The sequence below is a fragment of the Paramisgurnus dabryanus genome, chromosome 14, assembly GCF_030506205.2.
Source record: "Paramisgurnus dabryanus chromosome 14, PD_genome_1.1, whole genome shotgun sequence".
Taxonomy (NCBI): domain Eukaryota; kingdom Metazoa; phylum Chordata; class Actinopteri; order Cypriniformes; family Cobitidae; genus Paramisgurnus; species Paramisgurnus dabryanus.
In genome coordinates, this window is record NC_133350.1 from 30,257,638 (window position 1) to 30,275,554 (window position 17,917).

At 36.7% G+C, this 17,917-nt stretch overlaps 1 protein-coding gene across 1 annotated transcript in view; it reads left to right on the plus strand.

The window, feature by feature from the left end:
- The first annotated feature begins 2,082 nt into the window (after positions 1 to 2,082).
- The window catches only part of col2a1b (collagen, type II, alpha 1b), a 76,014-nt gene continuing 60,179 nt past the window's right edge, over positions 2,083 to 17,917 (plus strand). The window contains exons 1-10 of the mRNA XM_065241983.2: positions 2,083 to 2,297; positions 4,713 to 4,916; positions 6,069 to 6,085; positions 6,366 to 6,398; positions 6,645 to 6,677; positions 6,776 to 6,829; positions 7,123 to 7,224; positions 10,448 to 10,522; positions 11,391 to 11,435; positions 11,821 to 11,874. Coding sequence (XP_065098055.1) covers positions 2,201 to 2,297; positions 4,713 to 4,916; positions 6,069 to 6,085; positions 6,366 to 6,398; positions 6,645 to 6,677; positions 6,776 to 6,829; positions 7,123 to 7,224; positions 10,448 to 10,522; positions 11,391 to 11,435; positions 11,821 to 11,874 — 714 coding nt within the window. The 5' untranslated portion in view covers positions 2,083 to 2,200. The remainder of the gene's footprint in view (positions 2,298 to 4,712; positions 4,917 to 6,068; positions 6,086 to 6,365; positions 6,399 to 6,644; positions 6,678 to 6,775; positions 6,830 to 7,122; positions 7,225 to 10,447; positions 10,523 to 11,390; positions 11,436 to 11,820; positions 11,875 to 17,917) is intronic.

Below are 17,917 nucleotides of genomic sequence, written 5' to 3' on the forward strand. Positions count from 1 at the left end.
GTCTGATAGATTCAGTTCAGGCGTAAAAGTAATCAGGCGGTGCAATGTGAAATGAAGTCCAAAAATCAATAATCAGGTTAACAAGAGTTGTATTGATCAGGCAACATGATGCAAACTTCCCTGACAGTATGTATAATAAAGATGCTTGTTTAAAATGTACAATGACTGTATACTGGGTACATTCATTGTGACTGTTTGATTTATAAATATACAAAGAACAAGACTCATAAGGCATTTCTTTATTATTTTATTGTAAATAATAATAATACCACTGTCTCAGTGTCGTTTTTCTTTTCTTTTTGTTGTTATTATTAACATATGATGGGAGATGTAGTCTTTATCACTTTCCATTCTTATTCATTCCTTAACTTATTCATACGTGCATTTTATTAAAGGACAAGTTCGGTATTTTACAATTAAAGCCCTGTTTTCAGATTGTTTATGGTGAAATAGAACGGTTTGACTGAAATTTGGACATATGATGCTGGCCCGAGAATTTTCGGGTGTTTGCTGTTTCACCTCCCACCTCTATAATGGGTTTATAGGTGCACTGGAACAATCCTTCCTAAAATGCATTAAACTTTCATTTACAAAGACGTGAAACTCACCGAGTGGTCAGGGGTGTTCACTGATATGCTCACACAAAAATCGCTGCAAAAGATGCTTTCCAACAGATTTTATTGTAGTTTTTGCCAACTCCATTGACTTGTATTAGATGTGCTGTGAAGTACGGTATTACTCCGCGCCAGGAACTTTGTTTCTATTCTTGCAATTGGCAAAGGCGGATTATCGCCACCAACTGGGCTTGAGTGTTTATTATTCAAGCACTCAACGGAAGAATATACGGGTGTGAGGCGTTTAAAAAAATAGGTCCACAAGTTTAAAAAGAATGGTAAAACAGCTGTTGGAAAGCATCTTTTGCAGCGATTTTTGTGTGAGCATATCAGTGAACACCCCTGACCACTCGGTGAGTTTCACGTCTTTGTAAACGAAAGTTTAATGCATTTTAGGAAGGATTGTTCCGGTGCACCTATATAGCCATTGTAGAGGTGGGAGGTGAAAAACAAACACCCGAAAATTCTCGGGGCAGCTGCATATGTGAAATTTCAGTCAAAACCATTCTATTTCATCATAAACAATCGGAAAACAGGGCTTTAAGTGTAAAATACCGAACTTGTCCTTTAAAAGTTATTATTTGTTACTACATTTAATTTAACTTAGATAAGTTTAAAGTGCCTATTAAACAACCTAGCCTTATGTTTTTGCATAAATATGCATCTCCAAGCATTTGCAATTACACAATAATGGATGAATTTCCATTAAGAAAACAAAATTGGTTAGTGATATGTTATGTGTTGCTTATGATATGCTCAGTCTGTCCTAGCCTGACCCGTTTCTACTAACATCCCCTGTAGTAATTTAATGAGAAATAATCCACTAAAAACACATTGAAGCACAAAGTCATTTGATTCACATGTAGTGCTAATACTGTATACAATCTTATTTTTTAAATGTCTTCCTTCTTAAAACTTTCATCAAGTTCATCACATTCAGTCTTTTCTGCTGACAGTAACTTTTGGGAACTCTTGAGAGCCTCCATGATCTGCAATTGCTGTAAAAAAAAACTCTTTTATTGAAGTGAATGGAGATGATGTGACCTTTTCATTCATTGGCTCTTTGAATAGACAAACATAATCATCATGATGATGTCTTCAAGAAACGCTAAAAACATTAGCAAAGTTTTTCGTAAGTATCTTGTAAACTTCTTGTTCATATAATATTGCATGCATAAAAATAACTAAATAATGTACCCCTAGTCAATCTTATTAAAGTGATAATTGTGATCTTATAAATAGGGGCTAATGTGTCCACCACAAAAACAGACAGAGTGTGTATCCAGAGTTTAATTTTCCAGCAATGGCTACAGCCATGTGTATAACTGAAAGTTTTGGGTGGGCTCTGCACTTGAAAGGTGGGGGTGTCTGTATAGAGTGAGAGGTGTAAGAGAGGAGGAGGAGGAGGAGATTCTTCTCAGATTTCAGCAGCTTCATGTGGGGTGAAGGGTTTGGTTTGTATTTCTGGATGTTCAGCCACCTGGAGACTTTTTGCAGGAGTTTTAGTGTCCGTCTGTAGGACACTTCAGTCTTTTTGTTTTGTTTTTTGTTATTTTTTTCTGAATTTGTCCGCATGGTTAAATATAATGATCCTGTCGCTACATCCAAGGACTTTACTGCTATTAGTGGCAACACAAGTCGCATTTGTGGCCGTTGTCAGATGCCAGGAGGAAGGAGATGACCGTAAGTTTGCCCTCAAAGTTTCTGAAAGGTTTCTGTGTTATAACTTTACGTTTTTCTATAAACATAGTGTAAATATGTGATGTGATGCTTTGTTAACAGTCGTGATTAAGTATATTTACTCATGATATGTGTTAAATATCAATGCTGCAAACAAACTCACAATGGACCAAGTAAATACCTTCAGTTTTGCAGGGTTGCAGGTATCTTATTCATTGTAATTTAGATGAGGACTTTTTTAGGGAATGTTGAGAAACAGTGAGGATGTGTTTATATAGCAGACTGCAGTGAAGATGCAGGCTGAAGTTATTCATAGCATTTGATTTATCCCTGCAGGAAATACCAGCATTAAACACACACACACAGAGACAGAGAGTTGGCTTATTCATTTTTTATTGGTTATTGTATAATGATTTTATTTGAAGTATTTCTGTCTGATGAAGTCTTGGTGGCCTGAAGGCTCAGCTGGTCACATTCCTCTGCTGTCAGGGGCCGGCAGGGCGAATCCAGGCTTGCTCACAATGCTGATGCTCTGAGCACTTTTCAATAGAAAAAAAAACTTTTAAACCAGAGGGATTCGTCAAGACCCATTCCTCACTGTTTTTTTCACTCGTCTGGTGTGAAATGTTGAAATCTATATACGAGTAGTTGAAGTTAGTTGTGGTGGGCAGAGTTACTGTTCCATACGGTTAAAGTGTTTCCATCTGTTTTCGGCATTACTCTGATAGTCTGAGGAAAGAAGGAAAGAAAGACCGTCTGGCACTCGATTGTCATTGGAAAAACATTAAAGAGACAAAAGCAGCAAGCCACATTCTTTTGTCTTAGTTTACAAATTAAACAAACTGGAAAGTATTTCAGATAAAATAAGGAGAAATATTCCTAGTATATCAACTTGAATGCTTAACATTAGAAAAGAGAGTATGAGAGAAAATCTGAAAATGAAAAAGTTATCATTTGTTATTGTTGCAGATAGTCACGTATGTGACTTTCTTTAGAGCTTCATGGAGAGAGAGAGAGAGAGAGAGAGAGAGAGAGAGAGAGAGAGAGAGAGAGAGAGAGAGAGAGAAAGGTCAAAGGTCAACAGGTCTCAAATGACAAACCATCAATTATAACATTATTTGTTATATTGTAAATGGGGATAATATCCTACACATGAATACTGAATCCTGAGGCACGGCAGGCAGAGACTTCCCCTCATGTGTGTCCAATTTTCCTCAGTTTTCCTCTTAAACAAAAACTTATTGTTTCTATAGCCATCAAAGCAAACGTGATGAAAAAGATTGTTAATGGAATGAAGATATTGTATTGAATGAGGCCTAAGGACTGAATCAGATCAGATTACTCTTTACATATTTAAACCGTCTGCTCACTCACAGCCACACTTCATACGTCTAGTGTTTAGATTCGGCAAAAGCTTGTGAATTGCTCAGTCTTTACTTTTCAGAAAGGCGTCATTCATTGCCATATGTGCTCTATTTGAATGTAAAGAAAACAAACAGGCCTCAAAGGTAAACAAGGAGACTGTATGTGCTCAATCTCTCTTTATTGCCATGCTTTACTAAAACTGCCACACTCATTCATGAGCTGCTACCAACTGACCTCATGAATAAACATCAAACAGACTATGAAAGTCCATATTCATTACAACTTATATATATAGGTAAATATATATATATATATATATATATATATATATATATATATATATTGTATATGAAGAGGTCAGATGCAAAACCCTGTAAAAGTGCATCTGAATTAGTTTTTTAAAATCAGACTCTTAATGGATTCTGCCAACAAAGCAGTATTTCTGTATGACCTGATTAAGCGGATTTGAAGCAAAAGTATTTGATGAACGTGTAATTTGTGTTAATATCATTATTTTATTTCTGATAGAGGTAGCGTTTAATGGCTTTTGCATCTAAACTCCTCATATATATTTATACTGTATATATAAGCACATGTAAAATGGACTTACAGTCGGGCCATTATTTTGAATCAAAACCTTTTTCTAGCCAATAGTTGTATTTTTCCATGTGCATGTGTATTTGCAGTTGGATCAAATTTTGAATTCAGTAGTCTAATTGTTTTTAGGGAATCAGCTGTGTGCTGCCATCTAGTGGTGTGCACTTCAAAGAGTATGAAAATATGATTATTGGCCTGCAATGACAACAGCTCCACTCATCTCCATTGGCTCCTGTGGAGATGAAAAAGTGTCACGCTTTTTACTACGTACCACCACTAAAATATGCTTTATTTGAATGAACTCTTCATCTGGATGAATCTATGATAAGCCATAGATTTAAAACATCTTCTTCTGACTGTAAAGAAGACAATTGTTTGTTCATTTGACTCTTCCTAACAGTGTATGAGAGTTGTTTTTCTCATCTCATGGCTCTTCTTCTACTCACGATCACACAGAGGATCCAGGCAGCTGCGTTCAGGACGGCCAGCTCTATAGCGACAAGGATGTGTGGAAACCGGAGCCATGTCGCATTTGTGTTTGTGACACTGGCACGGTCCTGTGTGATGAAATCGTCTGTGAGGAGCTGAAAGACTGTCCCAAACCCGAGATCCCATTTGGGGAGTGCTGCCCGGTCTGTGCTGCTGACCCGCCTTCCCCCGGTTGTAATTTATTTATTTTTTCACCTCTAAAAATAAATTACACTTGTGTTCATATTTTGGGATTTTTTTGAAAAGCACCTTAAAAATGATTCTTGATAAATGCCAGATCTCTGTTTTATCACCGAATCATAACATCGAGAAATGTATGGTTGCTTTGAAAAATAAACCCAAAATCATTGAAAACTGAGAAAAGCCTAAAGCCGAATGAAAGACAGCATTGGCTTTGTCTGGAGTGCCTATCACTGCAGGCTGCTGTGCTGATGGACGCATATGGGAATCATTTAGAGGGAACCTCACTTGAACAGATGTGGTGTAGAGTTTCAAACCTTAAGTCTTAATGTTGTGGAAGCCAGAAAGTTTAAAACAGTTCATATACTGTATATATGTAGGTAGATACAAAAATATTTGTCATTATCAACTTTACAAAAGTTTGTTTCATTCATCACGAAATAAAGCAAATGACAAAACTAATGTGACGTGCAAAAGACAAAAAAGATTGATGAGCTCCTTTATCCTTTAGACGTGTTAACAGTCACAAACACACAATGTGTCATTTGTATAGATGTCCTTTCGCTGACATCTGCTTTTAATCAAGTGAATGAGTGTCTCATTGTTTGCTACTGTAATCTTCATCAGTCACATATTGGTGGCAGCTTGTACAGTAGTTTGACCTCAGCTCACAGCTGGATGAATGAATCTTATCTTGATTGATCATTTACAAATATGTAACATTTATATGTTGATAAAAAAGTGGATTATGCCATGTTATGTTTTTATTGTTTAAAAATTCCCATATTTCAAATCTATCTCCATTCTGAAAATGAAAGATTATCGTAGATAAATGTAAAACATTTGCTGATGATGTTACTGATAGGGATTTGGCATAGTGATGCAAACAGAGAACTTGATGATGATGTTGAAGAGAAGTGATGATGAACATACTGAAATTTATAATCTTTACTTTATAACCTGTTCATATTTTCGTTATAACCGCATGTGGGCCGGATCATACGTGAGAATACTCCATTAATATTTATTAGAACACACAGATTATTTTGGCAGAAGTTCAGGGCATATACTGTAATAACTGCTTTGATCTTGTTGCTGAAGAGTCTTTTTAATGCTGTTTTCTTTCTTTATCTATGATAACAGGGTTGCCAGGTGTTAAGGTGAGTCTGGGTTTAATATCTGTTTTTGTGATCTGACTGTGTATAAACTATGATTAGGTCTCTCGTGGTTCATCCTGTCTAGAGGTGTTGTGTTTTCTGTCTGTGATGTTAGTTTATGAATGCACATCTTTGAGTGTTTGTACAGTTAATGTCATGCATGCTTATAATATTGACTAATGATTATACAGTAATAAATAGCCTTACTGTTTGTGAAAAGCGACCTGCATGAAGGCAACTTCATTTTACGAAGGCTAATAATGCCATATTTATGGTTTAACAGGGACAAAAGGGGGAACCAGGAGACATAACAGATGTAAGTTGAAGCTTTACTGTTGATGAATGTGTTAAGACATTTAGACTGAGTGGATCTTTGCACAGTTTTAATATTTCATAGTTTAAACCTGGCACTGTTTTCAGTATTTCACCGTGTAAGAGTTTCTTTCCATTCTGCGAGATCTGTGTGTTGATTCTGAGGATCTTTATCTTCTTCTCGTGTTTGTTTGAAACCGTTAAGCTTTTTATAATAATTAACAGTGACTTTCTGTTGATTTTTCCCCAGGTTGTGGGGCCGAGGGGACCGGCGGGGCCTACGGTAGGAATACTTCTGGAATTCCTTAAATTCTCTGGGCTTGCTTAAGCGGCAGTGTTGCTGCTAAACTAGATATAAACTCACTCTCCTTTACCAAACAGGGACCGCCAGGAGAACAAGGACCACGGGGAGCGAGAGGAGACAAGGGCGAGAAGGTTTGCATTTGATCAATGGATATGACTCTTTGGTTTAATAGGTAGTTTAATCTCTGCCATGGTGTCTAAAGGTGTAGGGAGATAACAGACATAGTTTAATCTCTGCCATGGTGTCTAAAGGTGTAGGGAGATAACAGACATTAATATAAAACCAGTCAGTATATTAAATAAGACTAAATTTAGCCACACTGCAAAGAAAAAAATCAATGGCAAAAACAAAGGGGTTTTTAAACAAACAGTCAAGCTGTTTGCATAATGCATCCGCCTCATTTGGTGTTTCTTTGTGACTTTAGGGAAATCCTGGCCCCCGTGGTAGAGATGGTGAACCCGGTATCCCTGGAAACCCTGGGCCCCCTGGACCCCCGGGGCCAAATGGACCCCCTGGCCTTGGTGGAGTAAGTATTTGAAGGTGTCATTTCATCTTAAAGAGACAGTACTAATCACAAAAGCTTTGTTTACACCTAAATTCAGTGCTCGACATCAGTTGACTAAATGCAACTTAATAATAGGTCTATTACAATTTAGAGACGTGAACTATCAATAAAATCTTCATCTTTGTCAAAATATTGTCGAATATATGTTTTATAAAAGATTTTCATCAGGTTTATGCAAATTGTGTTCATGTATATAGATGTAAATCTGGTTATTGCTCAATTGAAGTCTTTCGATCTGTGTTGTAAATCTTTAAGGGTCAGAGTTTAGATTAATCCAGAACTAGGCCTTAGTAATATTAGGATATTTAAGTATGTTTTTTTACAAATATACATTATATAAAACAATACTGGTGTGCATCTTGAGACAAAACAATGGCACTGATATATGTTAAGATATGTTGGGGCAAGATGTTTTTACATTTAAGGAAGTTCAAACATGCATATTGGGATTAGGATAAATGCTGTCCATGAAGCCACCCGTTAATGTTTTATAATAATATTTTGTAAAGATTTGTTTAGTTTAACGGGTAATGTACAGTCAGCTTAATATTTTTATAATATATTATTGCAAAGATGTATTTAAAACAATAGATTGTTTACAACACATACACAAAGTACAGGCGAACATACTATAAATAGCTTACCCTGACATTCAATTTCAATAAGCTGCATTTTGTGATGATTCCTGCCTTTAGTGACGTTTCTGTGGACCTTCGAGAGTTTAAACTAATGATGTAAACCTGTGTAAGGTTATCATCAAGAGGAGCTTCAACATTAAATGTTTGTTGCTAGGTTAATTCACAGCACAATAAAGAAATGATCTCACAAAAACCAAATAATAATCACTGTAACGCACTTTGGTAAAGATTAGCCTGCAATTACAACAGCTCCACAGGATTGTAGATGCAAAAGATGTTCTTTCCTTCATCTCGGCTATTCTGCTTTTTACTTCTTGCCCTCCATTTGAAGTTTGCACATCATCACATGACTGTAAACAAGCTATTGAAAAGTTCAACTGCACCTGTGATGACTTACAGTAACCGGAAGTGGCTGTGTGTTATCAGTTTCACATGGTTGTTATCTGGGAATAACTGACAAATCAGAATCAAGAATTCCAGAGCGCCGTATGACAATAAAATAGACTTTGATCAAACACATTCCGTATGTTGTTTAAAGTAAACAGACAGGGTACTCTAAGGGTACCATACATGCCATTTTACCCATTTTACCTCTAGAAGTCACATTTGTCGACCAAATACGTCATTGAGGTTCTCAGAACATTATCATATTAACATTTATTGTATTTTTGATTTATGGGGTCAACAAATGCGATGTCCAGATGACGCAACTGAAATCCTGGCCAGGACATGTCCATTTAAAATGGCACGTATGGTCACCCTAGGGTACTTTAGCTGGCATTTTTTCAACAGCATTGCTTAAATATATCTTATCTGTTTGACAGCATCTCATTCATGTTCATAACGATCACACAACATTACAATTTCTGAATGGAGCTCGTGAGCACTCGCTGACAGTCAGAGATAAACAAAGGCGATAATATAAATACACTTTACAGCAGAGATAATACTTCATTCATGATTTATTTTATCTTCCTACAGCATGCATGTGAATGAATACTTGTACTTATACTGAATGTTTATCGTGATCACAAACCATTAGTTTTGTAGATTTTAGGAGCAGAGAAGAAAAAAGCTCAGTGTTTACAGTTGTAGGTTATTTCTTCAACAGTGTGGTGGGGATTTCAAATCCAACAAGGCTTTTAGTTTCCTTTAAAGGAAATCAAGCTTTATCATTTTATCAACATTCATCTTATATTGTGGATAACATTCAATATATGCATACAGTATATATGAAGAGTTTCGTTGCAAAACGAGATAACTCTGGGTTTTTTTTTTAGAAATCTTTTGGTTGTGCATTTCAATTAATATCAATTCAACTGCAGTTTGTTTGTTTTGATTTAAACCTTCATACCTTAAGAAATACAGCTAAGTAGCACCATAAAACAAAATAATAACATGATAACATAATAATAGACATGTTTTGACAAAATGTAAAAATGGATTTATCTAGTTTTGCAACGAAACTCTTCTTATACATGTCTTATCCTAGTCCCAGACTAAAATGCATGTTTCAGCTGCCTTAATTTAAAAACATCTCCCACTGACATATCTGAGTATTGTTTTTTGTAAGGTATGTTTGCCTAAACTGCCTAAATTTCCTAAAAGAACTAAGGCCTTGGTCCGGATTAATCTAAACCCTGTCCAGGAAACTGACCCTATGTGTAAACCCTATATCCATGTATTACTGAACTTTATTAATATCCTAAAAATTTGTTGACAGAATAATGCATATGATTAAACATGTGACCTAATGACTGATATATATAGAACTGATTACATGCTAATGTAAATAGATGAATTTTGTTCACTTATTTACACTCACTCATTTACAGTGATATAAAGCCTCTGTCACTTTATACAATAAAAGTCTATGATTATTTCATCATTAGGCAGTAAAGAGTAGCAGACACAACCACACATTGACATGACTGCAGCGGCAGTAAACACAGCCATAAAAAATATAACAGAATTTATTCTGTCGCATGTGTTTTAGCAACAGAAACACATTTAAAATGAAAAGGAATTAATGAATAACAAGTGAGAAATGAAAGAAAAAACAGGCAACAGAACTGAAAACCATAAGACAATGAAGTTTGACTCTGATACAGTTGGTTAAGGAGATGTTGTAGTGTCAGGCAAACAAATAGATACATAGCATTAATACATTTTAGTGAATTTAGCCAGTGACTGAATGGTAGACTTAAAGTATAACTGAGAGACGTGTCTATAGGTCAAGCACATCTTCCAATTCCTTCCATTGCAAAGTCAAATCTGTTTATGGCACTCAATTATTTCATAAGCATGCCAACCGTTGAATGGTTGTGTTTAGAAGTCAGATGAGTAAAGTTTCATTCTGATCTAATTCACTTTAACATCAGCAACAGTTAAGTTTATATCCAAATAAAAGCAGACTATTTAAATGATTTGGCTTTGTAAGGTGGAAATTTTAAATTATGTGGCATGAACAGTATGAGAAGCATTGAAATAAACACTATCGCTGTTGGCCAAAGCCTTTATTTTTCCATGTGATGTTTTTTTTCCAGAACTTTGGTGCTCAGATGGCCGGTGGATTTGATGATAAAGCTAGCGCACAAATGGGTGTGATGCAAGGACCAATGGTAAGAGATTACACCAGACTGTTTGTGTCTTAAAATGTTTAGGGTCATTAACTCTTTATTTATATTTTGGCAACATTGTGGAATAATAGTAAACTATTAAATAACACCAATACTAGATTTATATTGTGTGAATGAAAACTATTTTATATTTCAACTCCTAGTTTCCTTGTTTATATATTAAGTAGCTATGTAAGTTCTGGATTGATGTAATATACATTACAGCGCCCGGTTATGAGACAAGCAGGATCTTTGTAAAACCACTGCCTTCACTTCTATATCAATCTCTTACAACACAAACAAGCTTAGATTCGCTTAACTGTGTGTGTGTGTGCGTGTGTGTGTGTGTGTGTGTGTGTGTGTGTGTGTGTGTGTCTGGTATTTTCCTGTGGTTTTAGGATACACTACCTTACTACCAGACGTTTTCATTGGCCTCCACCCAGACATTTTTTTTTAGAAATCATACAAATATCTGATTCAGCTGTTAAGTGTATATTTTTAAATGAATAGGCATGCAAAAAATAATTCCAGTGAAAGATGTCAGTGATTTTACCTTGTGCTGAAATGGTTTGAATGGTTTGGATTCTGTCGGGACATGCACAGGTTGTTATTTCTGTTCATATCGCTGCTGTAAAACTTTTAATTGGTGGTAAGTCAGAGAGGTTCAGAGCACTTAAGCTGATTTCCTGCATATATGGTCGAGTGAACGTCTGGAATTCTCTTAGCGTTTACGCACCATTGAGTCGCCCTAAGGTCCCTACACGCAGCACCCGCTAAAATTTCTCATGAATTGTGCCATGCAAAAAAAAACTTAGGATGACACAAATATTCCATATAAAGGTAAATTTTGATATTGTGTTTTCTTTTTCAGGGACCGATGGGCCCGCGAGGACCACCAGGCGCCAATGGAGCTCCTGTGAGTTTATTTTTATGACTGAGAAAAACTGATACTGTGTATGCTTTTTGAAGATTCAGGGCAAAAAAAAAACATGCGTAAGACGATACCTTGCTTAAACACAGGTTTGCACTGGTAACTTTAATCTTCACTAAACCTTTAGGGCTTTTCCTCAAAGACATTTCACAACTCATCTCGGCACATTCCTTTGTCTTTCCCATTTTGTTTGCAGCATAAATCTGAAAAACAGAATAAATCCGTGAAAAATAATCAGATTTGAGCAAAGAAAGCAGATGAAACGATTTTTTTCTTCCTCTTACTGTACACAGACTGATCATATAAATATTGTTTCTGGCATTGACACACACAAACACACACTGTGATGGTAATTCTCTCTCTGCTTTAGGGCCCACAAGGATTTCAAGGAAACCCAGGAGAAGCCGGAGAGCCCGGATCAGCCGTATGTACTCTATTACAAATGATTACAGTCAATCTTCCTTTTTGAAACGTCTGCTTACCTGAGCTGTAATAATCCATCAAATCCTTTACAACTGCATGCTTGTTTACACTAAAAAAAAAATGCTTTGCATTGGGTCAAAGAGGGACAAACCAAGCCGCCGGGCTACATTAACTCAGAAAATTTTTAGATTTGACCCAACATTGGGTCACAGCATTTTTTTAAGTGCATAAGGACAGTTTTTTTTCCATAATTTACCCATTTTTTATAAAACTATATATTTTCTCACTCCTAGTAGTGATCCACGGGTCAGCTCTTACGACACCTGAACCCGCTGTTATAATCAATCATCCATCAGACACCCAACTGAACATATGATTTTCTCTAATTTATATATCCACACCTGGCCCCTCCAATAGTCTCATAATGACCTTTATTAAAATGCGTAACATTAATATGTTACACCGAAGTATGGTGCTTTTATTTAACATTTATTTTAAGTTGTGTCTGTCACACACATAAAGCACAAAATATAACATTTAAACACATTCACATTTTAGAGAATGTTGTTGATATTCCATTTTCAATGGTTTACCGCTTATACCACCTCTCATGAATCAGAATGTTATTTTTAATTACATGACCCACCTGCTCCTAGACCTCTACACACAGACGTATGTTTCATTAAGGCGGTTTGCAACGCTGGAGGTTGTTTGCGTCCTAGAGTGTCAAAAACCCAGTTTAGTGTTGTGCAGACCAGGGGCGTTGCTAGAGTCAGACTTAAGCCGCCTTTCCACTGCACACGACAAACGACGGCCGATAAGCCGGAAGTCATTCATTTCCTATGGAGAGTCGCAAAGCGGATGCGTGAGGTGCCGACCATCTGCGGATGCGTAAATATCGGATCCGTTTTGACGGTTGGATGCGTTAAAAAATTTGAACTTGTGCGACTAAACCGCATGCGATATGCCGACCGGAAGTTATGTATTTCATTGTATTCCAATCACAAACTGTGTGTGAGGTGAAAATGATTAATCCTTTTGGTTTAACTTTATTAGTTACACTTGAATCCTTAAAAAAACACTAATGATTACTGATAATAAATACATTATTAATTTAATTTGTGTATGTAATTATTTTAATCTTGTCTTTATATGTTCTCTCAAAAAAATATTGGCAATCTTTCTCATATATGCATAGCTGTTTATTGTTTCATTAATTTGCGTTCATTTATTTATTCCACCATGGTAAAAAATATTAGAATGAAGCCTCTTGCGCTGGAATGAGCTTCCCTCCCATATACGATTAAACTGAAACTTCATTACGACTGCCACTAGGGGGAGAACTCCGACTGTCGTTTGCGTATGTCGTGTGCAGTGGAAAGGCGGCTTTAGTCCCCTGAGAACATGACCCCATAAACACAGCAAATATTTGCTTGAAAAAAAATTCTAGTTGTCAATTTTTTTTATTTGGTCTGTCTGTCCTCATGGTGATTGTCTTGTGATTGTCGCAAAGGCCTTCATTTTATTGACACACATACACATTGACATTGTACTCTGTGTTAAATGATTAATCTTTTAAGCCATTGACTATGAGTTGTCATTTGGAGGAACAGTTAATGATGAAAGATGTTGAGTGAATGACTGTATGTTGTCAACAGTGCCACCTGCAGGCCAGAACAGATACTGTACTTTTTAACAACTCCAGCTTCACATCTGCTTTAAACAGAATAAATCAAGCGTAAAATAAGTTCTGATCTACCGCAAACAGACGGTATTTGCGTACTAGAAAAAAACTAATTTGTAAAAGCCCCTCGCAACCCACCTGGCATTGACCGAGTGACGTATGACATCAAATTAATACGAGAATCACATCAGAAGCGCTGGGTAAATTTGAACACAACTGAAACAAATGTGCAGAATCCTAAAAGATTTTAAAGATCATAAACTAGCAATCAAAGATGATTTTGGTCTGACATGTTCACCAACAGCCAATTTATGACCACTGCAATAAAAATTTTCCTCTGACAATAGGGAGAGCGGGGTTAGTTGTCACACTTTCACACTATCCAACATTTACTGAGCACCATACATCACAATGATATAAATCTCATACCAAATGAAAGAAGAATGTCTTGGGTACATATGTTATTCATTACATTGTCATAGCTTATCTCATTACAGAGTTGTAGACTAATGAATAGAGATTATTCACTTGTGACAATCGGCGGGTAAACTGTCACACTTGATGAAAAAGAAGAACACTTAATTCTGATTATTGATTTTAATTTTTAAATATTGGAAATATTAACTCTAGGGCTTTTCACATTGCGCTTAACCCTGGGTTATCGTCGTTCTAAACATTTAACCTGCCTTTAACCCTAGGTTAAGGATCGTTTCACAATTATTGATTTAGAAGCGGGGTTATCCCCGAAATTAATCCAGGGTTATGAAACCCTGCTAGCCCTGCTTTTGTGGGGTTAACCCTGCATTGCGGTGCCAAACGCACGCTGTGTGAAAATATGCAATGTTAGAATGTTATGAACCCAATTAAACACAGCTGAAGCTACTTGAGGTGTTCAGGGTTGCTTGAGAATTGAAGACAGGTGTATGACCTAGGGTTTAGGAATGCACAATGTGAAACGTCAGATTATGAATACCCAGAGTTATCTCTTAACTCCTGGTTAAGTACAAAAAGTGTGAAATGTGAAACAGATAATCGAGGATTCCATTAACTTGGGGGTTTAATATAACCAAGGGTTTGAAATAACATGGTGTTAACTGTTTCCAGTAGGAAAAGCATGTGACGACTTGACCCAAAGTCATTAAGACAACTTGTCCCAAACTGACATGTGTCTCAGGGTTAGCTCAACATAGCACGTCAGCTAAAGTATCAAAATACACGCTATTTTCTCCTCTATTTTGTGCAGAATAATAATTTTTTTACATTCTTACCTAACAAAGTTGTTGCATAAATTGCATAAAACATAAAGTGCAAAGACAAAAAAATAAGACAATTGTGCTAACGTAAGTTTAGAGCAATCTTGACCATATGTGAACACAAAGTTGATTTTTAGTGCCTCTAGTGTTGGAGTTATGAACAGTGTGACACCTTATCCATGTGACAACTTACCCCGCTCTCCCCTACTGACAGTGTCAGATGTTTTGAGACACAATCCTGCAGTGTAACTTCATCACGTAGCTACGCCTCCGCTATTACTGTTTTTCTCCTTTACCTCCTCTCCACTACTCTTATTCTCATCCCCTCATTCACTCATCTTACTCTTACTTTCACTCCTCAACTTACTTTATCTCCTCTTACTCTCACTCCTCTTCCTTTTACTCTTTTTCTTCTTTTTCTCACTCCTTGTATTCTCACTTTTGTTATTCCTAAGCCAGATGGACATTGTGTAAATTTAAATAGCCCTTTATAGTTGTAACATGTCAGACTGTAAGATCATAATCCCAGCTATAAGCCACATCACAGTGTGAGATCTCAGTTGTATGACAGTCAAAACACATTGAAAACGGACATACACAAGAAGCCTAGTCCAGAGTCAAGTGAAGGTACACTGCAGGATTGTGTCTCAAAACTTTTGACAATGTCAGAAGAAAATATTATTGCAGTGATGATCATTAGTTGGTGAACATGTTAAACTAATCATCAAAGATGACATATTTTAGCCAAGGATCAGAAATAAAGGTACAAAAGTTGTCATTGGGACAGTACCCTTTCAAAAAGGTACTCTTTTGTACCCAAAGAGTGCATATTAGTCCTTCAAAGGTAAATATTGGTAGTTCAAAGATACATATTTGTACATAAATGGTATATATTAGGGACCTTTTTTAAAGGGTACTGCCCCAGTGACAGCTTTTGTACCTTTTTTTGGACAGTTTGGCCAGCCTTAATGTACTCTCACTCCATTTCCTAGTCTTACTCTTTTTTCTTTCTCTCATCCCCCTAACTCTACCTCTCTCTTTTCTTTATCTTACTCCTTTTCCCCTCATCTTCTTCAAACTCTCACTCATATTCAAGTATTTTACTATCATGCCTTTCTTTCTAACTCTCACTCCTCCTCCTCCTCTGACTCTCTCTTCTGTAACTCACTTGTTCCCATCTTACTTTCACGCTTTGGATTTTTACAAAGCAGCTTTACAACAATGTAATATGCATAGGGACAAACATATATATATAAATAATCCATGGTAATCAGGGCCGCCTTAACCTAATGTGAGGCCCTGGGGCTGAGAGGTTTTGGAGGCCCCCCATACCCTCAATTTATAGTCTCATTTAAAAAAAAAGTGTAATAACTAGGTAATCTTCATCACAAAAGGCATTAGTTTCTTTCAATACATACAACAGTGAGTTTTCCCTCTTTGACCCAGAAAACACCATAATATTGTTATTAACATATCACTGAGCCCACTTGAGCATAAACACAAGACACTTTATTTAACAACCACACACAGCAACTTGTGTTGAAAATAAAACCAAAATGTATGAGAGTATATATGTTTATATATCTTTGTTTATTATAGTTTTTGGAATATACAAATTTGCAGAAAATTGCACACTAACTAAATGCTCACCACAGTTTTAAAAATATAAGAAGTTAAAGTTAGTTTTAAAGTGAAAATGCATTAATGTTAACAAAAGATAAGTCTTTATAGACAGAATCTTTTTTTTATCAGTTATTTATTTTGTAGGCTATTGAAGATATAGTATGCATTGTATTTAGTATTTATGCATACTATGCATGTAAAATTAACACGTATGAATATGCACAAAACAGACAGGGAACATACCTGTATATAAGATCTTTAGATATGGAGATTATAAATATGAATGGTTCGTTCAGGGGATGATCATTTGAGATGGTCTTGTCGCGCTTTGACTTGCACATGTACCGTTGCGTCGTCTTTCTAAACCAACAGATGTGTACTGTGAGCTTACATCGCGTCAAACTACATTGCTCCAGCTGCGCACGCGTCACTGATATAAACGCGAGTAAACTTAAACTTTATAACAACGAACAGCATTAATATGTTCGGGAACTCCTTTCTTTATTTGGCGGCACAGTATCTTGCGCACAGTTGGAGAGACTTCTGCATGTCAGAGACTCAGCTGCACGAGCACAGAGAGAGCGAGCGCGCGCGAGAAAGAGAGAGAGACCTGCACCTCACTAGTGCTTACTGTATTATGAAATTTTAGAAATTTCTCTTTCATTTGATGGTGTATTATTTCCCGTTTCTCTGTCACACTCAGTCTAACATGCAGGAATGCCAAGTTGACAACGCGCACTTAATTACATTACACGGAATAGAAAAATCTGTTACGTCTGACATTTTATTTCACAGTAAGTTACCACGGACCAATCAGCACCCATGTAACGTGCAGTTAGAGTGATTGACAGATAACCTGACAAGTTACAAAACAATATGAACGTGAACTTGGGAGGCCCCTGAACTTGGGAGGCCCCTGGGCTTCAGCCGGTTGTAACACAGTCTCACCCCATGTCGTCAATATTTGACGACACTTGACCATTCTTCAATATGTGACGCGGAGGGTATACCTTTCGCGTCATTTTTTGACGAACTGGGGACTTCAATACTATTACGTCCGTTGCATTCTCTTCTCCTATTTTCTTACCATTTTCGCGTCGGTTTAGGGTTAGATTACGCAAAATTAAACAGTGTACGCGAAATTAAACAGTGTACGCGAAATTAAACAGTTGTCACCTGGCGTTGGGGTTAGAAACAGTTGTCACCTGGCGTTGGGGTTAGAGTTAGGTTTGGGTAGGGATGTCATTATGTAAATCTAACCCTAAACCGACGCGAAATTGGTAAGAAAATAGGAGAAGAGAATGCAACGGACGTAATAGTATTGAAGTCCCCAGTTCGTCAAAAAATGACACGAAAGGTATACCCTCCGCGTCACATATTGACGAATGGTCAAGTGTCGTCAAATATTGACGACATGGGGTGAGGTAAGCCCGTGCATTAAGGCGGCCTTGATGGTAAATGTTTTTTTCTGTTTGTATAAAAAA